At 38.4% G+C, this 24605-nt stretch overlaps 1 protein-coding gene across 1 annotated transcript in view; it reads right to left on the bottom strand.

The window, feature by feature from the left end:
* Window positions 1-1122: 1122 nt before the first annotated feature.
* The window catches only part of lingo3a (leucine rich repeat and Ig domain containing 3a), a 40811-nt gene continuing 17328 nt past the window's right edge, over window positions 1123-24605 (bottom strand). The window contains exon 2 of the mRNA XM_055057834.1: window positions 1123-5256. Within this exon, the coding sequence (XP_054913809.1) occupies window positions 3369-5195 (1827 nt within the window). The 5' untranslated portion in view covers window positions 5196-5256 and the 3' untranslated portion in view covers window positions 1123-3368. The remainder of the gene's footprint in view (window positions 5257-24605) is intronic.

Here is a 24605-nt window from a genome sequence, read left to right as displayed (position 1 = left end):
TTGAAGAATGGCTATAAGTAATATTTCTCTTTCACAGTTTTGAAAGTGTTTTTAAGTTTGTGTATGTTTATTAATTGAGGGAAAACCACAAAATAGCAGTTTTAGTTGACATAATATGGCATTTTTCTTTTAACATTTCTTGAGGTTGGAGCGTACAGAGAGAGTGACCTTTCATCATCCTCCAGAGTCCTCGCTCCTCTCTTATGGCTTGTAAAAATACCAAGTAAAGACACATTTTTAGCTGACTGGTCTGATTTTTTTTTTAAATGATCTGGTATTTGTAAAAATTCAACCTACTCCAACAAGATTCCTACAGGACCTTTGGATGAAAAGTGTCACAGTAAACTCAGTGACCTTTATGCCCTTCATGTTCAGAAACAAAATTGTGACAGGAAAATACCAGGCATACTTGCAAGCAGTTAATGCTTCAGAAATTGTGCTTCATATGGTCAACAGTACAAGTTGACAGATGCTTTAGATTAATTTATTAGAAGGGCAAGAAATCTACTGATACTGCACTAATATATTTGAAATCTTTTGACATATACTGGGGACAATTATTATCGGTTTCAAATTTCAAAATTGATTTAAAGGCAAGCCTTTTTGAGGCAGTGAACATTATTTTTTTTCTAGATTCTGGTAGGTCATCATCCAATTTCCTTTCTCTTTTTCTAGAGAAGATGGAGTAAAGTCCACAGGTTGCTGAAGGAAAAAACATTAACTGTTTGGTGTCAACAGAGGGCAGCAGAGCCCTATTTGACATTTTAAGAGCGTAGATGAAAAATACTGTACCTTAAATCCTGACTTATTTGTTTAGATTTTCTTGTAATGTATTTAGCTCTGCCTACATGCATTATCTTCTCTCCCGTACCTTGTACATCTGCTATACATAAGTCAGCGTGCAGGTGTATAATGTCCCACAGTATTATACACCTGCCTTCTAAATATATCTAAAGTTTTTCTTTCTCACCTCAGTCTCCTAATGACCGCTGTGCAAGGTCTCTAATACATTAGCATTTTCCCTGCATGTCTCCATTGAGGTTCTTCACCCTCTGCTCAGTGAAAACTCCCCACCTCGACACTCTCAACGCCAAAAATAGGCAACTGAACTGAAACCCGCTCCACAGTGAATGTCCTTTATGATTGAAGACAGTGAGCAGCCACATTTACATGACGAACATGATACAGTTAGAGTTGTGTTCACAGCTGCACTGAAGTTCACTGTTTACCGAATTATACTTTAGCAGTTTAATAACAGTAGAGCAGTAAAGTCAGATTAATCACTCCACAGTACTATAAACAGTCACATTAATTTCAATATCAGCAATACAAAATATATATATTACATCTTATCATATTCTGTCTATACAATTTTGGTGATCAAAGAACACCAACGGCTGTTTTAGAAATACAAATTATTACAGTATGAACCAAAGTCTGTACATGCATTCGCTTTTAAAGTTTTCTGTTTTAGACCAAGAGAGTAAAACTCTTGCACAGATTTACCAAAAATAATAATGAAAAATGTAACTAGAAAACGTGTCTTCATGATTTGTCAGTGTTCGTACGCGTGTTCACTTGGGTCCTTAAAAAAGCATGTTGACTCCGATGTTCTCTGTGAACAGATGTTACAGGTAGAAGTAGCTTTTCTCTTCTGCACAGGCTTTACAGTAGCTGACATGTTCCTTGGCAACCCAGGTAAAAAATAAATAACCTTAAAATTATCTTTCCTTGCAGCAGTTAATTCTCACACAGAAAAATTTGGAAAAAAAGAACGATCTGAGAACACTTAATTAGTGGGGAGAAGGAAGTCTTATGTAAGAAACTTATTGTTTTTAACAAAATCATTGGTGCTACGACAAATGGCACTCCTCCTTTTAGTAGTTTACTACTACTAGCTATTCATATTTTACCAGAAGGGCAACACTAACCCATGTATAAAATTGCACAAGGCCAGAGCACACAGAGAGAAGTCACTGAAGAAGGTAGATTTTATGATAAGCCATTTCTGGGTTGATTCAGCCACATGGTTTGGATCAGAATTTTCTTAAAGATTTTTATTTCAAATGTTGTGGTATTTCAAAGAGTTCATGAAACCATGCACTCTCAGTAGGTGTAAGGTTCTTTTCCACCACTTATTGCCTATTCGATGGCTAAACTGCCTGTAGTGTTTTTGTGACGAAAAAGCTCAATCTTAGGCTCCTCTTGACAAAGCCTTTGGTTCCTGTTAAAGTCCCAGTAAAGTAAAAAAACAACTCTACAAATTTGTGTTGGTGATGGCCGGCTAATATTTTTGCTAGTATAACTCCCAAACAATCATCTACAGTGTGTTATAAAGACTTGGTGAGACGCCCCACTTTGCTTCACATCTCTAATTATTTATTTAAATTAAGGCTCCTCCTGATGGTAAAATAAACATGAGTCCTTGTCCATACAGGGAATCAGTGAGTAAAAAAATGGACCTCCTTTGTTAAATTTACACAAAAGGAAAAGAGAACATTATATATTAATAATTTGTAGATTATACACACAATTTCTAACCTAAAAAACGTATACATTTTATTAATTTGGTTAAAGGCATTTTGTTTCCCAATGCAAAAACAAAAAATACCAACAAAAAGATTGGATTTTTCCTAAGATCTCTGTGTGAGATTATGCTTCTGCAACTAAAGATCAATTAATCTTTAGGCATTTTACAATCCATTAACCCTGGTGCCAATAAATGTGGCCATTGCTGTGCATGGTGCTCTGTGGTCAAATTGGCAGTGATGCAGAGACTGGTACTAAGTTGGTCTATTTTCAAAAGTCCATTAGTAAAACTACAATCAGCATAAGCAAAGGCCTTTTAATTGTATTGAGCTCTAAATATGCACCAAATAGCTGGAATTATCTAAATATAAATTGGCAAGTCCTTGGCAATTACTGCGCACCACCGTCTAATTATGTTTTCATCAGGTTGGAGTGCTTGAGTCAGTTCAAATGGAGCAGAGATGTGGTCCTTCAAAGGTGAGGATGATGGTTCCTTTCAGGAAAGAGGTGTGTTAGCATGACCTTCATAAAGGTAAAAGACGTCTGGGATGGTGGGGGCTTATGTTGCTTGTCTTTTAACAGTCTGTTCAAAGTTTTGAGGCTTCCTTCCCTGGAATTAAACTTATATACACAATTATATGAACAAAACAAAGAGCAGTAGAAATGTATCAAAGCATCATACTGTAGTTTGACATTTTGCATGCATACACAAGTTTCTTTCTGAACAAAACCTCGTCGGAATCAAATGGATAATTGGTTTCAATGGTTTAAATTTGTTCTGTTAATTTGTGTCTTATTTTGTAACTGAAGCAGTGGAAAACACCAGGGGTTCGGCAGAATCAAATCATTTTCATGTTAAACTTTCGTGCTCCCCCCTGTCCTCCGCTGGCTGCTGGTCCATCCACTTTTCTGAAAGAATACTCTACCGAGAAGTTGTTCTTGTGCTGTCCTCTACCCCGACTCCACACAAATAGCAGGATGAAGCAGAACAAGACCACTCCCAGAAACATGATGCAGCCCATAGCTGTAGATATTAGAATGGTCTTGAGGTCAAGGGTGAACTTCAAGAACACCCTGGTGTCATTCAGATTTGTGTCGTTGAGGTCCCCAGCATAATAGGTGCGGTTGGCCATGAGTGCTGCATCCAGCGGTAGCCCACTGACTGTTAGCGTAGCAAAGTAGGTGTCATTTCCACCAGCATTGCTAGCGATGCAGATGTAGGTTCCACTATCAGTCACCTGGGCATAGCGTATTTCCAGAGTGCCTTCTGGTAACACAGTCAGTCGCCCACTGCTCTTTGTGGTTATGCGTCGACGCTGAGGAGAAATCCAGAATATCACTGGCGTTGGCTCACCTTCTGCTCTGCAGATAAATGACACTACTTGCCCTTCGCGGGCTGAAATTTGCTGCAGTTTCCTGTTGCGAATTTTAGGTTTCTGGCAAGTAAAGTGGTCAAAAAGAGCTGAGTCGGTGAAAGCACTGAGAGCCCGACCTTGGACTTCAACCGGGGTCATACACACAGGGGAGGCACCATCAAAATTAAGGGTCTTCCTACGCTGAAGGATCCAGAGGAGGCGGCAGTCACAGGCAAGAGGGTTTCTATCCAAGCGCAGCGTCTCAAGAGTGTTGACTGATTGAAAAGCTCCCTCTTCCAAGGTCACTAAGCTGTTGGTTGAAAGATTAAGAAGGCGGATTTGCCTCAGGCCACCTAGTGCATAAGGTTGAACTACTGCCAGGTTAGTGTTCACCAGATGCAGCTCCTTCAGTCTGATGAGATCCCGCAGACCCCAGGACTCTAACACAGTGATTGGGTTATGAGAGAGGTTCAGGCTAGTGAGGTGAGCCAAACTACGAAGGGCAGAGGTGGGCACAGAGGTGATGTTGGTGTGAGTAATGGACAGCCAAGACAAATTAAGACCTTGAAGGCTATGAGGGGAGATATATTCCAAAAAGGGCCAGTGATCAATCTCCAGACCTCTAAGGTTTCCAAGTTTTCGAAAGTTCTGGTCGTCTAAGGAGGAGATGCTAAGGTACCTGAGTCGCAGAGTCACCAGGTTGTGCAGATAGGATAACGATTGGCTGGACACCGACGTCAGGTTGCATCTCTCAATTGTCAGCTCCTTGAGTCCTACTAATCCCAGAAAAGCCTTGTTAGAAATGTAAACCAGATCATTGTCACCAACCTCCAGGTTCTTAAGACTTTTTAGGTCTTGGAAAGTGAAGTCCAAAAGAATTACAATCTTATTTCCACTCAAATCTAAGGAGGTGAGGTTGGAGAGACGCGAGAAAGCTCCCATGGGAACCAGTTTTAGCTGGTTACCCCTCAGTGAAAGTGACTGCAAGTTCTGAAGACTTGAAAACGCATTTGGCTCCAGGACACTGATCATGTTATCACTGAGTTCCAGCTTCTCCAGGCGTGTATAGAGAAGCAGATCATCTTGTTCTATCCAGCGAAGTTTATTCCCACTTAGGTCCAAAACTTTGGTGTCGGGCGGGATTCCCTCCGGCAAGGAGGACAGACGTTTACCAAAACACGACACAGTCTTCAGCTTTGCGATGCAGTCACAACGCTGGGGACATCCTTGACTTTGGGTGGAGGACACTGTGATCATAAGCAGCAAGAAGAGGAAAGGCAGCAGCCAACATACACCCAAGCCAACCTCCATGGCCCTCCTTTCTGCTTCTTCCTCTAACTCCTGTGTGAGTTTCAATCACTGGGTCTTGCACCTGAGCAAAAGGATAGAGGGAAAAGATGTAAAAAAAAAGGCAGGAAAGAAGAAGAGGAAGAGACAAAAAATAAAATGGTGAGATCAAATTTATTTAACTTAATTCCCTTTAAGCAATCAAACATTGTGAATAAGGCATAAATTATGTATTTTAAATGTACCTGAAACAGAGGTTAAATTAAAGATAGAGTACAATAATCCCCATAGGATTTGTCGATAGGTGATTTTGCTTTACAATGGTTAACTGTGTTCTGTTGAAAGCTGCAAGGATTTTAAACTAGAGACAACACTTAATAGCTCTAGACTGAGTTTAATCTCAGCTATGAGTTAGTTATACTTGTGAATTACAATATGCATCTTTCTATGTTTCCCTCTGGCTCTTGAATTGTGTATTGAGAAAGGGAATTTCTGGATCTCTTTAATTCATAAAGCCTTGTGTGAGATATTACATAAAAAACTAAGGCAACTGTTGGCTTTCAAACAGCAAACAGACCAGCAAATGGTCAATATGCGAAGGGAAACCAGCAGATTTATTGTTCTACAGAAGAAAACCATAGGCCTACAAAGTGGAAACGCATGGAGGAAAGTGTACATGAACAACACAACACAGTCATTCACCACAGCAGAAGGACACCACAAACAATAATTAAATTCAGCCCATCATCTGCATGAGTCTCTGAGGACATAAGGCTTATCATAAGACGAGCTTGCTAAGCATGGCCCACCAATGGGTTTCCTATTAGACATACAAATGAGTGAGGTTCTCCTACCCAATGCCTCAGTCTGCTGATGGATGTCAACAGCAAAGTAGTAATCTCCCCATAAACCCAGCATGAAATGCCAACTAACAGCATGGACAGTTTCTCCCTGATGCACATTATAATAGGCAAACAGCCTGGTGAGTCTGACAGTGTCTCACACAAGCCTCACAGACACGTTTGTTCTTAAATCACAGAAAATTAAAAGGTCATGTAATAGATCACAAAAGAATGATTTCAGTTTTTCTTTTCTCACTTACCATTACTTAGAAATTCCCATGAGGAACATCTATAGCACTTTGTATTTAAGTGCTGCGATATACCGTTTTCCACTGAACTAAGGCATTTGCGACTTCAGCGCAAACACAGTGAGAAACGTTTAGAAGATAAAAACACTAGACTCAGACTAAAACTCAGATGACCCAGCTTTCTACTAGCACGTAAACCCACCATCTACACACAAATATGGGCGCTCCTGAAGCGTGAAATGAGTCTCAAAAATACTAGTGCACTCATAACCGGAACTGTGCGTAAATGCAGTTTTGTGTGTGTATACCAGGTGACTTGTGAGTACTTTTTTAATATTTGTAGGTGTAGGAGAAGGTTTATTTTATTTTTAAGGTTTACAAATCCAGTGTTATACACACACAAATACTTTTACACACGCACAGATATTTTGAGACTATTTTCACTCCATACCACCCAAAGGAAAAACGACTATCTGAAGTTCAAGCTGAGCATCAAAAAATAAATAAAGGAGATTGAAGTGACTTCAATTATGGGATGGATGTTGGTGTCACAGAAGTAAGTTTAAACATTTAAGACGCAGGTGATCTGCTGGGATTTTCAGGCACAACCATCTCTGAGGTGTAAAGAGAATGGTTAGAAAAAGAGAGAATATTCATGACTGTGAGTTATGAGGATGAAAACGCCGTGCACACGTTGGATCTTGAGGGCAACAGTAGAAAACTTCACCAGGTGTCACCGTTGACAGATCAGAAAAAGAAACTGAGGCGAGAGTTCTGACAGGCTCATCAAAGTTTGACAAGCTGGAAAACGGTTGCAGCTGAACCTTAATTTTAGCTGCAATTTTCACTTGTTGAATCTTTGAAATTAAGAATTAGGAAGTTTAGATGGGATCCAACATGGTACTGGGAAAGTGTGGCAGCGACGGTGAAAAACAAACAAAAAAGCAAACAAGCAAAAAACACTATGTGTTTAATTCTCTCTTATCTTGCACAAATATTTACCAGTTTTTTAAGATTCCGAAGATCTTGTGAAAATGCCTTTAAAATCTTGATACATGCTTACTGCTTTGCAAAGGATTAAATCATCTCTTTCATATTGGTGTAACTTGGAACTCACCATAACCAAAGGATTCTATTTTCAGCTAATAGATGCTTACTATTTTTATAGACTCAAAAAAATTAAAACCTAAAAATATGTGAACTGATTTGTTCTAAAATGAGAAGTGCACTGAGGGAAGAAAACAGATCCATGTGTAATATACAAAAAGTCTTTGGCCTTTTACAACATATTTTCAACTTACACACAAACATTTGCACTTCTAGTCATTAGGAAGACCAAATGGGACGTAAACTTCGTACTGATTTCCATTCATATTAGTAACCATGTTTAGGCCTAACCCATACTTTTTCCCTAACCCTAACAACTACTAGTCAACTCCTAAACTTAACCTTAATGAAAACTTAGTTAACACCTAAACAAACACTGTATTAGGACTGGGCTTTGGTTTCCAAAAGACCCAATTGTCTTCAGAAGGTTAGTAAATATGCCAGGGACATTAGGATAGCTAAACAATTACACATACATGCACATTATATCTTTCTACTTTCTTCATTCATTTGAATAGCCTATTCTAACCCAAAATCACATTAATTCAATGGCTGTGAAGTGACACAATTATAAAAAACTTAAGAGAACTTGCAAGTCCCTTCACACTCAGAAACATATGGCCTACATGATAAGATCAAACCTGCATTTGTTTGCATGAAAGTGTCACTTGTGACAGTTGTAGACAGTTTTAAATGCATTACCTTCTCTGCATTAGTTCCCAATGCACAGCTCAATATTTTAACTGCGACTGTTTGTAACTTCCAGGTAATGACAGAGGGATATGCGACTGGAGGGAAGGGATTCAGCTTTCATCTCGGCTGTACTGACGTAAGATACTGAATTCTAATAAAAACTAAAACGGAAACTGTGGCATAATGTAGACCACAGAAGTTCCTAAGTAAAACAAAAGATCATTTTGTAGAGTGTTTTGATAGACAATAAAGCTGATGAAGTAAAACTTGCAACACTAAAAATTATTTACTTGATTTACACCTCAGAGATGGTTGCTTGGCATGAGATTAATGTGTGCAAAAATCCATCCAACAAGATGTGTGATTGCCAAAACCTTCATGCCAAGCAAGAAGGTTTCTGCTCTGAAACAAAAGCCAGACATTGGATGAAGAAAAATAGGTGTTTAAAATTGTCACATTTCCACATGTTCCATTTCCTTCCATCCCGCATTTGTCACGATTCAAACACACCTTGTCTTAATCTTTGTTTTCCATAACAATCTGTGATGCAGCTGTCCTGTGTCCCTCTGCAGGGTTTCTGCGTCTGTCTGCTGACCTCTCCTGAATGTCAGGAACATCTCTCATCCTCTGCAGAGATGATGTTCATTTGCGCCTGACTCCTATGTTCCCTGGTAATGGAGGTATGCAAGACCTTTCCTTTATTTCTCACTTCTGCATCTAATTTCCTGCCAGCTACTGCATCTCTGCCTGGTAGGCTTTGTGGCAACATTAACATCCTGTTCCTTTCTGCATGATGCCAAAACCGTCACAATCAGACAGATGGTGTCTGTCAGTCACTGACAGAGAGAAAGAGCAAACATGAAGGCATTAACGGTGCAATCAAGATGCACATTCAGTGAAATCTAGTGGAAAGTTAGCTTTTACTTTTTTCTATTGCCAGGAAACAGCTACTCATCTTGCCCATGAACAGCTGTAGTGCCTGATAGAGGCGGGCTATACTGGGAGTTTTGGTATCTATTCAATACGGCATAAACGCAGGGCCAGTATCACCGGTACCAATTCAGATACTTTTTCATATTTTAGCGTCATAGATCCAAAGGATCCTAAAGACCGAGGATGTAATTTTGTCAAACATTGTACATGACAACAAAATACAGTAAACAGTTTCAAACTTATTCTGTTTTTCAAGTTGAACAATACAATAGAATAATGCAAAGAGTAAAGAATTTCTTCCCTCCAGTGCACTTCTGGCTTTAAACTAAATAAAAACAATGAAAATTAAATAACAAAAGTATAAATAGAGAAATAATATGTTTTCCCCTGCTTGGCTGGCGCCACTGAGCCACATGAAGGTGCAACAACAACAGACAATAGAGGGTGGAGGTGCACCGATCCGTGCAGCGTGACAGCTCAGCGCTGCTCTTACAGATGGAGAACAGACGTTGATGAATCCGGGTGTGTAGCAGTCAATGAATGCAGGAGAGAGAAAGAGTTCGAGCATTGATCTGTTTACATGAGCATTGTCATCAATATTATCAATATAAGGATTGATTTGCCCACCTCTAGAGTCTGAAGTGATCAGTGCTGAAGATGCTTCAAAGTTAGAAAGGTGATTGGACGATTGGATTTTTTTCTGATTTACTTTACGTTCTACCATTGCTGCTATTTCTTCATGAACAAAAATTTTAATATTGAATGATAAAAATGTTTTAACTATTCTAAGTTCTTTACGCTTTGCGTTTCAATTATCAGACTTTCTGACAATGTATTGAAACAGACTTCGTCTATAGAAGTCCAAATGTCTTGAAACAGTTTTACTTCTTCCACTTCCTTTTAATCTATTTCATGGAGCACTGCACACAAAAAGAATCAGAGGCAAGTGGATGACAAAAGAAACATAAAGTCTCAAAAAGTTTCTTTTTTAAGAAAAAAAACAAAGAAAAATCATTGGCATCATTATTGATGAGTGATCGCAAAACTATTTATATAATACTTAATATATATTAGGTTAAAATTTAATATTTATGTCTTAAAAGTTTTTGAAAATAAATATTGTTTTTTTGCTTTTATAGAAAACCTGTTGGGTTTATTGTAAAATAAATCAGATATAACTGCAGCATCTAAATTTGTGGAGGATTTTTAATTTAATTGTTGAATTTTTAGATATCAACATTTTAATTCAATACTATTTTTACGGTAAATAATCTTATTTTCTAAACTGTAAAATGAGAAATGGAAAATACTAATTTAATGAAACAAAATGGCTTCAGCAAGAGTAGTAAAATTAGACGATGGATGACAGAATCTGTGAATTGTGTTTTTCATAACAACTTAGCCTCAGAGCAAATGTTTTAGCTCTAATGGAAAATCAGTGGATAAATGCGACAGACTGAGCATAATCTGTGACTCGTAAATCCTTTAAATGTGGAAAACGGTTTGCTCGAGATTGCCTATTTGCAGGATACGGTGTTGGAGTTTTTTGCATGTGTTGCAGACAATCCACCCTCAGAACAATCAAAGTGAAAGACAGACTGCAAGTGAAAATCAAAGATAAAGTCCTCCTGTCCTGCCCTTACTTGCAATGCTTGAGACTGTGGATTACACCTGTTAGGTTCTTGTCAAGCTGTACAAACCTAATTCTGTCTGAAGCATTGAAATACTTACAAAAGACAGATCTCCTCTGTCCAACTGAGCCACACTGGACAATGGCTGAAATGTTTATTTACCAAAATAAAGACTGAAAACACTTGATGTATACCTGACATTTAAAAAGCATGAATGTTGCAAAGGCTATTAAAATTCAAGTGAAAATCTCAAATGCATATTAGCCTTTTTCTAAATGTTAATGAGCATGAATAAACCGCCGCCTCCTAAAAGTCACATTACAATATTTAGTACACATCTGCTTGATTGCATCGCCTCAGCAGGGGACTGTTTATGTTCTGGAGCTGACAAAAACAACTGGGAATGTGATGCTGTTAAAATTTCATTAAAAAAGCTTTTGTAATGAAAATGTTGATGCCTTTTACTTTCATGATCTTTCACACAACACATATTGGAGCCGATGATGCAAACACATGGCTCATTGTTATTTCGTGTTTGATTTGTGAGGTCTTATTTTAAGCAGAATTATGGGCCAATTTTTCTACTTATGAGAACAGATCAGGTACCTAATATCGTTTTTATAAATGATTTTGTTTTGCTGACCACTGTATTGTATTGTCTCTGTCTGCAGGAGTGTCTAAAATGCCTAACATGCATATTTTATTTATCTTTTTCACACTTTATAAGAATATTTTTTTTAAATAAAAAGAGAGATCTTACACCAACACATGCCAACTTCATCTCATAGCTTTACAAAGACATTAGCATGGCCCAAAGGCTGTTTTCAGGCTGTCAAAGGTTGTTAGCACAGTTCCCTTGCACCAAGAAGCTCTGGACTGGAGTCCTGACCAGGGACCAAATGCAAAGTCCGTGTGTTTGCTTGGATTTGCTCAAGATGCTCCACTCTCACTAAACTGCACTTTGTTTTGATCATTTAAACGCATCATTGTTTGTCTTCTGCGACATTGTTGCAGATTGATCGACTGATGATCTGTGCAGGGTCTACCGCAGCTCTTTCCCAATGACTGCAGAAGATAGGCACCAACTCTCCCTTGATCCTGAACGGATAACGGATGGACAGACAGATGGACGGATTTCCATGGACCACAGAGGAATAGAGTATTACCCCAACACCACTCGCTGCTGTGCACTGCTCCACAGATGGTCACAGTGAAACAGAAACAGATAAAAACTTAAATTAAAATAAAGCACCACTCATCAAGGTTGTAAAAGCAGCTTTGTTTTGTAAATTTTGTAAGTTTTGAATAATTTAACTAGATTGTTATTTAACTTCATCTGCTGTTTCCAGATTGAATTCATTTACAATGTTTATCCTACATAATTAACGGTAACTTTAAACATTTAATACCTGTTTGAACATGTAAAGTGGTAAACAACCCTGATTTTGACTGCAGCTCTCACGCTCTGCAGCGACAGCAAACTTGGGTCCTTTTTCAATCTCTTAAGCACAGATGGTTAAGTAGGTGATTTGCCACTGTTGTGCTCTTTGACTGCAGCCCAATTACCATCCAAACGCCACAGATACTTAGTAAGAGAAGGAGGTAGAGCAGGAGGGCTGAAAAAGCTTAATGCAGGTTAGATTTAACTAGAAGAGCCGGATTTAGACTGTGGAGTGGGCTGCCACAGCAGGAGGCTTCGACACATGTTCTGCTATTTTACTGTTACAAAAACCACTGCATCACTTGTTCCACACGAGCTAATTCTGCCTATGAGCGAAATTATCTCAGCACTGTGTGATATGTGGATTTAAAATAGCCCTTGTCCAGCCATTCTGATGCTCATGATGTTAATAATGTAAAAGAAAAAGAAAAAGCAATCAAAAATGTTTCTATTAAAATAAGTCTCCTTAAACACATCATTTAAGGCACGACAGTGGTAAATGTAGATATACAGTGAAGTTATAGTAAAATAAATACACTGGGGACAAATAATAGCACAAATGCTTGTTGGCTATTACCAGAAAGAAACCATTGTGAAAATAGTTCAAAGTAAATCCATCCACGATCCATCCATGTCTAAATCTACAGTACAACATGAAGTGAATATGCTGCAGGTGTTGGAAACAAATGAGCAGCTAGTGTGTTATAGAGTGTGTAGGTGTTGCCAGAAAAATCACACAAGCTGAAGTGCAACATCCAAAGAGGCTCCTCAAATGGCTGCACTCACTCATTTCTAGCCTGCCCACTCATTACACTTTACATAAACCAGATTCTGTTTGTGCTAGAGCTTCCATGTCTCTGCGTGGGCATGCGTGTGTGTGCGTTGTGTATGCGTGCGCTCCACTGAAGCGTCCCTCAGTGAGAAAAACCATTAGTCATTTACACTGAGGGAAGCCATTGTCAGTGTCCACAGGGGGAACCTCGAAGCTCCAGGCGGCTCAAACGCACACATACACAGGGAACATTACAAACACTCAAAATCACAACTTATGAAAGAAAGAGCCCAGGGCTAAAAGTGACTGGGATGCTTGTTCCCTTTAATGTCCCTTCCACCTTGCAGTGTAGTGATGGATCGTTGTTTCTGGCAGGGTCATGCCACCCACCACAGGCAAGGACAGCCAGTCGCTGAGTGAGGAAGGAGAAGCTGTGGGTGATAGCCATCTATGCTTTATGCAGATGTGAATAAATGTGTTGCTTGGTGGCAAACAGGAATTAGTATTTAAATCAGGGAATGTATGCACAGTGCCTTGTAAATGCAATCATGCCCCTTCAACTTCCCCACATTTTATCATGTCACAACCACAAACTTCACTTTATCTTGCTGGGATTTTCTGTGAAACACCCACAGAACGCAATCAATCTTAGGCAGTTGAAACAAAATAATTTAACAGATACAAAATTGCCACACTGCATGCATCTTTTCAGACGCATAATAGAATACATGCCTGGTCACAGCATATCCTGTTTGAACAACTCTTGAAGCACTGTTCAACTCATATGATAAAGTGAGGAAGGAAAATATTAATCAGAGAAGATGAAAAATGACCCACGATATCTGGGAAGAAGTTGCATAGCGTTCCTCAAATCTGTCATTATAGAAAAGCAGCACAACAATAAATTTTGTTGAAAGAAACGTATAAGAAACCCCGCTTAGTTAGCCACAAGCCATAACGTGAACACAGAAAACACAGTGAAGAGGCTGTTATGTTCAGATAAGAACAAAATTTGACGTTTTGGACTACTGTCTACAAAATTAATTCTGTTTCTGAACACAGGTCTGCAATGGGAGGCTCAGATCAAACCATGCTTATGTGCTAGCATGAGGCCAGGCGTCAATCTAAACATGAATCTGTAGCAAAATTTGAAAATTGCTGTTTGCGGATGTTCTCCATTCACTGTGATTGAGGGAAAACTATAAGAAGGAAATAATTTGCAACTCTTAATGTACAAAGTTGATCAATGTAAACCAAGAGGCTCACAGCTGTATTTGTGCCATTTTTAAAAACATGCATTTGTTTCCTTTTATGTCACAATTTTTCTCTTTTTTTCCCTTTATTAATCACATATAACTCCATTACGTGCAAACAGTCCTATCATTTCTTAGATTCCCAACAGATATATCGGAAACTTTGAGAATGACTCATAGTGACTGATATAAAACAGCAGTTGGGTTTGGACGTTCATTACAATTAGTTACAAAAAGCCAGTAGGAGAGATTCCTGAACTGCAGATTTGTTCTTTGGAAAGCATAAACAGTGAAACCAAAGGGCACCTAGAGGTGATTAAGAATGTGCCTTGCCATGTGTTGTGAATCTTTAATGAGAGAAAACTGTTTCAGGGCTCATGGGAGAAAGGCTTCAATGAAAGAAGCTAAATAATTGACGACGTTTTGCTACATGGTCATGACCCACTGGCATGCTGGGCTGACCTCACCTGGAGCAGTAATTGCCCAAAAAAAAAACAGACAGAGCAACAAAAACAATGCATTCCACCTACAACATCATACTCAACTGTTCTGCAACCTCCATCTCTTTCCTTGTTATTACGACTGATGAAGGTTTTCAGTCGGGTTATTATTCGGGAGCTGGAGATTAATGTTGGCAACTAGAAAATTCCTGAAGAACCGGGGCCTGCCAAAGTGTGCCCGTCGGTTTGGTCCCAGCGTTCTGATGCTAAAAATGAGCATCAATGCTAAGTTTAGCTAAAAAATTATAAAGTAGCTCGTGGAGAGTCACAAGCATGTTGACTAACATGGATTTGCACCATTCAGTTAAAATTAGTGTATAGGCTAAAATTAGCCAAAATGCTAATGTTAGCGTGAATACTATCAGTAGCATGAGGGGGCATCACTCGCATGTTGTCTGTAATCGACTTACTCCATTCAGTATGCTAAAGATGGCTAATAAGTAAGAGAAATAGATAATATCTTATTGCTAATGCTCTGCCTTGCTGCCTTGCAGCAACCCTAACCTGAGAGAAAAAGATAATGCAGTAATACGCCCCACTAGCGTGCATTGGTATGTGCAGGCCCCAATAAATATATAAAGAGACATTATATTAGGTGAAGAACAATAGGTGCCTGCCTATGCATTGCTATGGGCAGGCCCCAATTACAAACAGTTTGCAGAGGTACAATTAAAATTTATATCCAATGATAAAATTTTAATTAGATACTGAGTTGTTTTTTTCAACATTAAGTGGAGGTTTTGAGGCATGTCCCGTGTCTCGTATAATTTAAAAAGTCACACAGGGAGCTTCTGCAGATTTACAGCCTCATTTTTGGCATTAGTCTGACATTGGAAAAGGCTACTCTTTCAGAATGATTTACAATTCAAAACAAACGATAATAAGCATCTAGAAACACAAACAGCAGTAACTCAGACAATTCATAACTGGACGACCTTTCAAAAATATCAGCAGAAACAAATACACAGGAAAATAGGAAAGGACTGATTTGCAGATGAATACGATAAAAATGTTACACACACATATTTCCCTGGTGAAAATATTAACAGTAACACTTGCCTCATTTGTAAAGTTTTGGATTCTTGGACATTATATAAAATATCATCTGATCGATGCCAAAATATAAAAAGAGACCAGTGCAACATCAAAATGAACAGCGGCGCATTACTCAAAGCCTGTACTGATTTAACAACTCAGAAAAAAAAAACTACTTGGTATTTCCGATGGAAATATGGTGCTAGTAGAAGCTAAGTGCTCATTTTTGTTAATTTATAGTAAATTTAACATTGTGTCTATCTGGGGAATTCTGTTCTGCGGCAAAGAGAAAACTATTGATGTGCATTGATCTGACAAAGGGTTCAAAAAGTTTGCAATATTCAGGATGTTATAAATAAAATTATTTATTTAGTAATAAATAATGTGGAGTTCTCTACATACAGCACAGGGTTTTTACAAGAATATGCTATTAAAGAAAAATATAACTAAAAACTAATATGAGAAATGTAATTGGTGAATATTCAAGTAGCCTCGTAAAAGTCTATCTGACAGTGCAAAATGATTATTGACAAGCAGAATTAGTGTGCATGGAAACTGGAATTTATTCTAAAAAAATAATGCATCTAGGCGGACCTTGGAATGGCAATATTAGACACAACGATTGTATGATAGTTACTGTAACTCAACATACTGGTGCAGCGCTAATAATGCAGATATAAAACAAATATTTAAACTTTGAGGGAATCCTCTTTATGAAACTGTTGTACAGCAACAGAGTGTCTTCTGTCAGAGGCTTCTTCAGTCCACTGCAGCACAGACCACTACAGGACAGCACTCACAGAAATCAGCATCTACAACAATTCTTGGAAAAGAATAAAAGTGAATCTGTGGGTTTTCTGATCTCTTTCACACATTTTCTGTATGCAGAATGAGGATATTGGTTTTTCCAGCTAAATAATCATTTATATCTAGATTTATTATGTGCAACGTTTGTTTGACTGATTTTAAAGCAGTCTGATCAATAACGAGACAGAAAGACAGGTAGCAGTGTAAGTAGAAATGTGGCAAAATTCAAAAGCGAGACTGATAGTCATGACAGTGTAAGTGCTCCTGCATGTACTTCTGCAGTTTTAATTTTGTTAGATATTTAACTAGATAGAGTATTTTATGTGCAGTAGTTCTTCACCAAAAGCTGCATTTACTTGAAGACATGAAGACGTGCGTAAAACTTTTTACAAAGTAATAAATTATACATTTTTCCAAGTAAAAGTGGGTGTTTTTGTCTGTTAAAATGTAATCTAAAAATGACTGACTATAAATCTGTGTATTAAATAGTCAAAGTTTATATAATTGACTGGCTTTACTATCACGTTTATTATAGTGCCTGTATTTATGGAGATTCTATTTGTAAAAATCAAGTACAGGCGAGCAGGTGAGCCTGTTGTTCATTTTGAAGCTCACTTTTCTGACAAGGTTCAAGGTGATTTTTGTTTTTATATATTAGCACTGAGGCATGTTCACAACTAAAGGTAAAATAAATAAATAAAAAAAAACAAGCTTCGTACAAAAACACTCCCACGCAATCTGAGCCCTCCGAGCGCAGTCAGTTTGAGTTAATCCAAAGAGATCTGCGGCTCCAAAGAACATCGAGTCTGACGCCACACTCTGAGGGGCCACAGGCCATCACCGTAATGGAGGGTGAGGCGTCCTCCCACAGACACGACCGCACGCTCTTTTGAGGCTTATTGAACAATCAACAGTGTTAGTGCTCCGACACACAACCTTGCACACTTTCATTAGTAATGTTCTGTAACAGTGATTCATTACCGTGCTCCATTAGTTTCGGCTGATTATACGGGTGGCAGACTTATTTATCTTCTGCTTGTTTATTTCATGGCTTCATGCGAGTTGAAAGCTCACGCTGAACGGACTAATGATGACTGAAACTCCAGAAAGTAATCGCTGATGGTGCCGGTTTTTTACCATGAGTATAGTTTTTTTTTTTCAAATTCATTTTGTGAGGATAATACAAAATTCATTTTTTTTTGCATTGAAATTATTGCTGAAAGGCTGGAAAATGTTTAATTTTCTCCACCCTGATGAGGCTTGTACAAATTCAAGGAGAGAGTTAGCAGACATTTGGTTGGACTTTAGCTTAAAGAGGGGAAAATGACTGGTTCCCTCCCGACACAAAGCCACATGACCAATCAAGACATAACCCGGCAGGCAATTAGCTGCAGAAATGCTGGTTGGAAAGTTGCAGAAGAACAGTTACAGTCCATGTCCAGCAATGGGCTAATTGGCCCTCTGGCTCTGGTCTCATATTTGTTGGTCTGACATAAAACATTTCTGACCCAGCAAGCAAGAAAAATAAGCACATTTCCTAACATGTCAAACTCTTCCTTCATTTTTAGTGCCGCTTTTCAATTTATCAAAAAAAAAAAAAAAAAAGAAAAGCCAGTGTCATTTCTTTAATTGGAAGCCATATCCTTTTGGTAATAAAAAAATAACATTAAAAAATGAAACTGGCTGGTCCCCTGCAGCTCTGGAACAAGATGGATGTCACAGGAGAACCACCACCAGTACTGTCAGCGACCCGTCTGTGTTTTCAGCCAACTTACCGTGAGGACTGACTGCCCACTAATGGCAGCTGTCCCAGTAAATGTCCAGCCGCTCACTCTGAGACCCCATGCCCTGCGTTTGTCATTCACCCAGCAGTTTTCCACCTCAAGTCCCCCTTTCAGGCTACACACACACACACACACACACACACACACACACCCCTCCACACACACACACCCCCCACACACACACACACACGCGCACACACACACACACACAACACACACACACCCCTCCACACACACACACACACACACACACACACACACACACAACTTTAGCAGGGATGAAAGTGACATCCAACAAGGAAACTGAGGACATAATTGGGGGCACTGGGAGGGCGGGCAACTGCTCATGCTTAGTGACACAAAAGAAAAAAAAACTTCATCTGTCCTTGTTCAAATCAGCCAGAGCTGTTTGATTAAAACAAATTAGGAACCTTGACTTTGTTTTCCTCATGCAGGGAAAGTAGTAAACCAGTTTGAATGAGCTCCAGGTCTATGGGAATACTGATCAAATAAAAAATTGAGTAAACGTTTCCATCCATTACTCTGTGGCTCTGTCTTCAGAGCAAATGGCTGATGGCCATCTCTGCTGCTTTGTTTACTCAGTATGCATGGCACCTGCTCAACATATCACTATACAACACTCGCTTCTATTCCTATTACGCTGGTCTAATAGAAAGCTGGTACCAATCTAAGTAATAACTCAATTACTGGTTTCCCACTTTATCAGTGAGCTCAGACGAAGCAGGCTGGTGGTAATTTGTGCACCGACAATTCATTATCTGGCTTTATTGCTTACAGAGAAATATACAAATAATGGCTTATTTGAGTAATTATCCCACAAAGAAGTAAGTGAAGTGTGATAAATCATTCTGAAGACATAATGTGAAATTACTCCTTTTTAAATGGTGTTTTTATGCATGAAGATTTGTTTAATTTGCCTCAGGAGTGGGAAGCCATAAACTGGAAATAACAACCGACCAGAAAGCTTTAAGACTCTAAGTTGGAAAAACCTGCAGGATTTTTCGCTCTTTTTCGAAACTAGAGCTTCAGACTGTTAGCATTACCTGAAGGAAGAACCAAAAAAACATGCAGACAAATACCTGCTGTACAGAATGAGCTTGCCGCTGCATGCTGATATAATACATTCTGGACCTGCAACTTCTACTACATTTTATCTGCTTGACTTGAGACGGAAAATATATTCCAAACTTATCATGACTGCACGATCAACATCTCAATGAACTGTTTGGGCTGCCATAAATATGACAAACCTGAATAACTGCCATGCTGCCAAAATATATTCGACTGCAACTGCAACTGAGTTTTTTAATTACCAAAAACAGCAGATGTTGCCGGGTGTAGTATTTTTCAAAATTTGTCGCCAAGGTGAAAACAATGGTTTTTCATAATTTATTTTTTAGTAGCTGCAGACTGTAGTCTGTCTGTACACAGTCTTCATCTATTCACCAACATCACAGATTATCACATGTTTTCCTAGCGCTTTGCAATTCAACCTACAGGCTTTTTGGATAAAATAATCTGAAGCTTCCTGGGAACCTGTGACTTCTCATATTGTTTTGTTGTTCTTTTCTTGCAAATTAGTAGAATAAATTAACAGTGATCCTTAACTTGAAGTAATTTCTCCTTTACTTTGATTACTCAATGTACACCATTGTCATATATGACCATCAAAAAGCTGGGACAAAAAGAGCTCTGAACTCAATTTCTTGTTTCCCACTGATTCAGACTAAAGCAGCCTGTTGAAATTTGTGCCATCACAATCCATTGCTTCCAGAAACAAATTGACAAAAAAAGACATTATTTAGTAACTTAAGTTTCCAAAATCATTCCATTGATCCAATATAGGATTGTGTTTTTTCTGCTTGAATGGGAAGTTGTTAGTAGCAAAAGTCAACAGTGACCCTCAATTTTAAGTAAATTCTTCCCTCAGTTCACAACTAGAGTTGTTTATAATTACAGTAAAATATCCACTGCTGGAAGTGAGTTTGACCTGTATCTCTGAGGTCGGATATTTCCTCTCTGAATGACTTGTCTTCCTTGTCACCAGGCATCACTTCAAATCCCGGCTCTTTTCCTTACCAAAAGGCTCGGCTTTTTTTTGTCACTCTAACATTGCCTGCCATCATCATAGAGGAGACACAGAAAGGAAGCATATAAGACAAGACAAGGCATCATTGCCACTAACTTTACTCCGGATCATTTCACACTAAGGTAGGCAAACACAAATGACTTACTGGAAGTGTTCCAGTTTACAGGCATCTATTCTGACACATTAACAGCAATCGGCACATGAATTTAATCCCTACAGCAAAAACTTGAGTTGTTGAAGAGATACAGATCTGCACAGCACTGTAAAATATCAAATCTATTTTGTATTCAGAGGAAAAATAATTTCTTCTTCATTTTCTTTTATATTTGGTAGACCATGTGGACGCAAGAATTTGCTTGACCCTGACTAATCCTCCTTGAAGTCTGCAGACTTTCCATGTCCCTATTAAGGATTCTGTCTTTTTTACTTCTCTTTCACCGCCTGCTGTAAGCTCATCAAGTGGTCCAATTACAGACAGTTAGCATGAGTCAAGAAGACGGGTCTCACATATGCATCACAGCTGCCCTTTTTTCCAAGATACAAAGTAAGAAATCTGTTATGTTTAGCAGGGGATTGAATTAATGTTGCAGACAGTGTGTGCATGGAGGCCTCATTTCCTAAACTTTTTTACATGACTGTCAGGGTTTGAGTTTCAGGTGGTAATCTAAAACTGTCGTGGAGGTCCCTCGAGAAAGAGGTCTGACTGGCGGTGCAAGACGGCAAGTCGGGAGCAAGCGAGGCAGTGTGCAAATTGAAAGTAATCTTCAGGCCTGGCCTGCAGGGCCTGTAAATTCACATCTATTCATAATTCATCACTCTGTGTAATAAGGCAAGAAGAGACATCTTTAAAAAAGGACAAAGGAAATCAGGCAGAATCAGCCGCAATGCCACTGAGGGTCTGAAGTGAGAATGGAGCTTGTTATAAGTTGGGGGAGACTTTTATGGACATGGCAGCTTTAAGTCGAAGGAGTTCACATTGTTTCACATTGAACTATTGGACACCAAGAAAGGGGATTAGCTGGCTCAGCTATGGTCAGTCGAGTTTGAACTGCCAATCGCCAGATAGCTTTTAAAGTGTGTTGAAAAATGTGTTTTTGTTGGTTTATTTAATCTTGGCATGGCCGAGGACTAATGGCGGAGGGTTCTGAGGGTGTGGAAATTTCTGGATTGTCACACAGAACAGCGTGGAAGTTGCTAAGGAGTGTCGTAGTTTCTTTGGCAAAGAAGATGGAACCATCCTTGAAAACATTGAGAAGAGGACATCCCAATGAACATTATGCAATTTAGAGAATCCTTAATGCAACCAGATAGATTGCTTCATTGTGTGGAAAGTCCCTGTTACTGTTGTTCCTTGCTATCCTATTTTGTACACATTTCTATGAGAATTGTTTGCAAATCTGCATCGTGGGCTCTGCTCTAGGATTGGTGCAAAAATTTTTGAACATCATTCAACAGACTTATCAGGAAGGGAACACATGGGGGGAAAAGAAAAACAAGCAAGAACTGCTTCTATGAGTTCACTTGACAAAAATGTAAGTCAAAGTTTTGTAAGCTACAGTTTGAATGGTCAATATTGGAAAAACTAGTGAGACTTAGTTTGACTGTATGCACCATGTAAAATATTGGAGTACAAATGTCTGAGAATGGTGATTCTTGTTTGCAACTTACACCAAAAATACTATGGCTTCAACTAAAGAAAAGAGATTTTGTAAATTTCAATTAGCTATGGGGAATGGAGAGATGAAGGACAGATGGACATACAGATGGATGATGAGACTGACCTGATTTTTCCACAAATGAGTTGCAAACAACAAATTCTGGCTCTGAGAATTTTGAATTTGTAGGCTTTGGATTTGAACCAAATGTAGCCGGACTAGCAGTGCAAGGACTATAACAGGAGAAGTGAAATTGAATGCATCTAATCAAAGCCACAAAGGATCTGAAGACCCAAATGAAAGGAAATCAATGCCAGTTTACATTTAAAATAAGGTTTACCTATTGTACCACTCTGCACTGCAATCAAACAGCGCTTTCTCATCAGGACCTAAAATTAAATTGTTTTCTTAAAGCCACTTTTATAAATCTCTCTTGAGAACATAAGATTTATAACTCTCATTCCTCTCACAATGGTCATTTCTTTTACTGGCTTGGTGTTCTCATAAATCAGTTCAGATCAATAAGGTGGTAATACACCAGTAACAACTGGGTTCTGCGATGTAAGTTTTTTTTTAAACTTCACATTTTTAAGAGAATATTATGATTTTGTTTTTGGTGAATCCTAAAAATAATGTCTCCTTCACCACTAAATGAAGTTTCCCCAAAAGACACTAAACTAGTCTTTCTGCTGCTTTATGGGCGTTGAAATAAAAGAAGCTTTGTCAGGCTCAGAGGGTGTTCAAAGATTTGTTACAAATCTCTTTATTTTGTTTTTGCAAACTTTGAGAGACATTTTTCATATTCTTAAGGCTCGTTTGATCCCTTCCTGTAGTGAAAACACAGGTTAAATCCACTTTGTCACTTTCATAACTCTAAATCCAGCTTGATAAACAGTTTTTACCGCACTCCAATAAAATGTCTTTTCAGAGCTACATTTGTGATAAACTGCAGAAGAAATTGATGCATTCACCGTATCCAAAATTAAACCCACTGCCTCACAGTAACTGGAGCAGAAAAGCCAGCTCACACTTTGGACCTTTTTTTCTGCAGAAGCCCCTCAGCAGCTTGAAGCTGACATTGTTAGATGACGGCAACAGCAATTCAAGATGATTGACACTGACAGACAGACAGACAGACAGACCTATGTTATTCTGGGTTGCTTGACAAAAATAGACAAAAACATGACTCTTTAAAGTAAAATGTAATTTATGGAAACGGCAAAAGAATTACACACCTTCACCAGGTACATAAAGGACAGACTGTGCGGCGTCACCTTGAGCACCGATGCAGAGGCACGCACAGCTTGTCTACTGACACCACCTACTGTATACTGGGGATGTGACTGTGGCTGTCAAGGACTTTGGCCGGTCATGCAAAACTGGTCACCTAAAGCTGGGACATCACACTGACCTTAGAGCCACGGAGGGAACTGTAGACTGGAACAGCAAATCTCAAACCACATCTACTATTACATGAAAAGGTTTACAAAGTCATATGAGCATTTGTGTTAAAACTCTTCAAAAATGTAAATACTTTTATATATTGAATCACTTCATTTAATAAAACAATAGTGTAAAACTGTTGGCCTCTGTCTGATTGGCTGCTGACATCCTATTTTCTATTTTACAAACATGTTTTTGACTCCAACTATGACTATGAATTATGTGTTTCAACTGCATCAACACCAGGTTTATTACTTCTGTGACAATGTTAAATCAGAAGATCCACTGACTATCTGAGAATTACATTTAAACACACTATAAGTGCCCCCAAGTAGTGAGGTTAGAATTATACAAATTAATCAAAAACTAGAGCAAGCCATTCGTTTCTGTTTCATGCTACACACATGCTGAGGTAAGTGAAGTGTCAGTCAAGAATTTGTGGCAGCTTTTAGAGCAAACAGTCTCTAAATCTAGTACTTCCTCACAATGGAAACAACATACATTTTACTACAACATTTTGAATACCCAACTAAATAAAATACACAATTTGTACATGGAGGATTTTGTCTATTTATGGCCAATGAGGACCTGTAATGACATGTAAGAGGAAAGAATAGGTCTAGGACTTTGTCAGATGTAATAAAAACTCAAAATTTGGTAAAATCACATTATTACTTATTTTATTTTTAGTCATTGGTTGACAATATTTAGAAAGTAGAGCTGGATCAGAAGATTTTACATCTTTCAACACTTATTTGTAATGGTAAAATCTGGTTTCCAAATAGGGATTTAGCAACAGCAGCAAGTGTCAAACACATTTTTCAACACCAGTTCTCTTCTTTGGTAGCTACTACTAATTGGCATATCTGGGACATTAACTGGTGAGACATACATTTAATTTTAATGCGTATCAGACTGAAATCAGTTACATCATGTGACATCAGGCATGAAATGCAAATGATTAATCAAGTCTGTGAAGAAGCAAATTTAAATCTTTAAAACAGGAACAACCTTCAGTGAATAAGTGCAATATTCCTTTTTTATTATTTGCACTGTTTCTTTTTGTAATTTCTGACATTTTTTGCTTAAAACTGTCAGTGACGACAAAGTGTGTTCTGTGACTCTCCTTGAAGTGTTTGTTTACTAGATTTTACATTTTATGTTTATGTTATTCTAAATT

This window comes from Poeciliopsis prolifica, unplaced genomic scaffold, assembly GCF_027474105.1.
Source record: "Poeciliopsis prolifica strain line A6 unplaced genomic scaffold, Auburn_PproV2 SCAFFOLD002, whole genome shotgun sequence".
Classification (NCBI taxonomy): domain Eukaryota; kingdom Metazoa; phylum Chordata; class Actinopteri; order Cyprinodontiformes; family Poeciliidae; genus Poeciliopsis; species Poeciliopsis prolifica.
The sequence above is the reverse complement of the archived record's forward strand: the minus strand, read 5'-3'. Positions and strand labels throughout refer to the sequence as shown.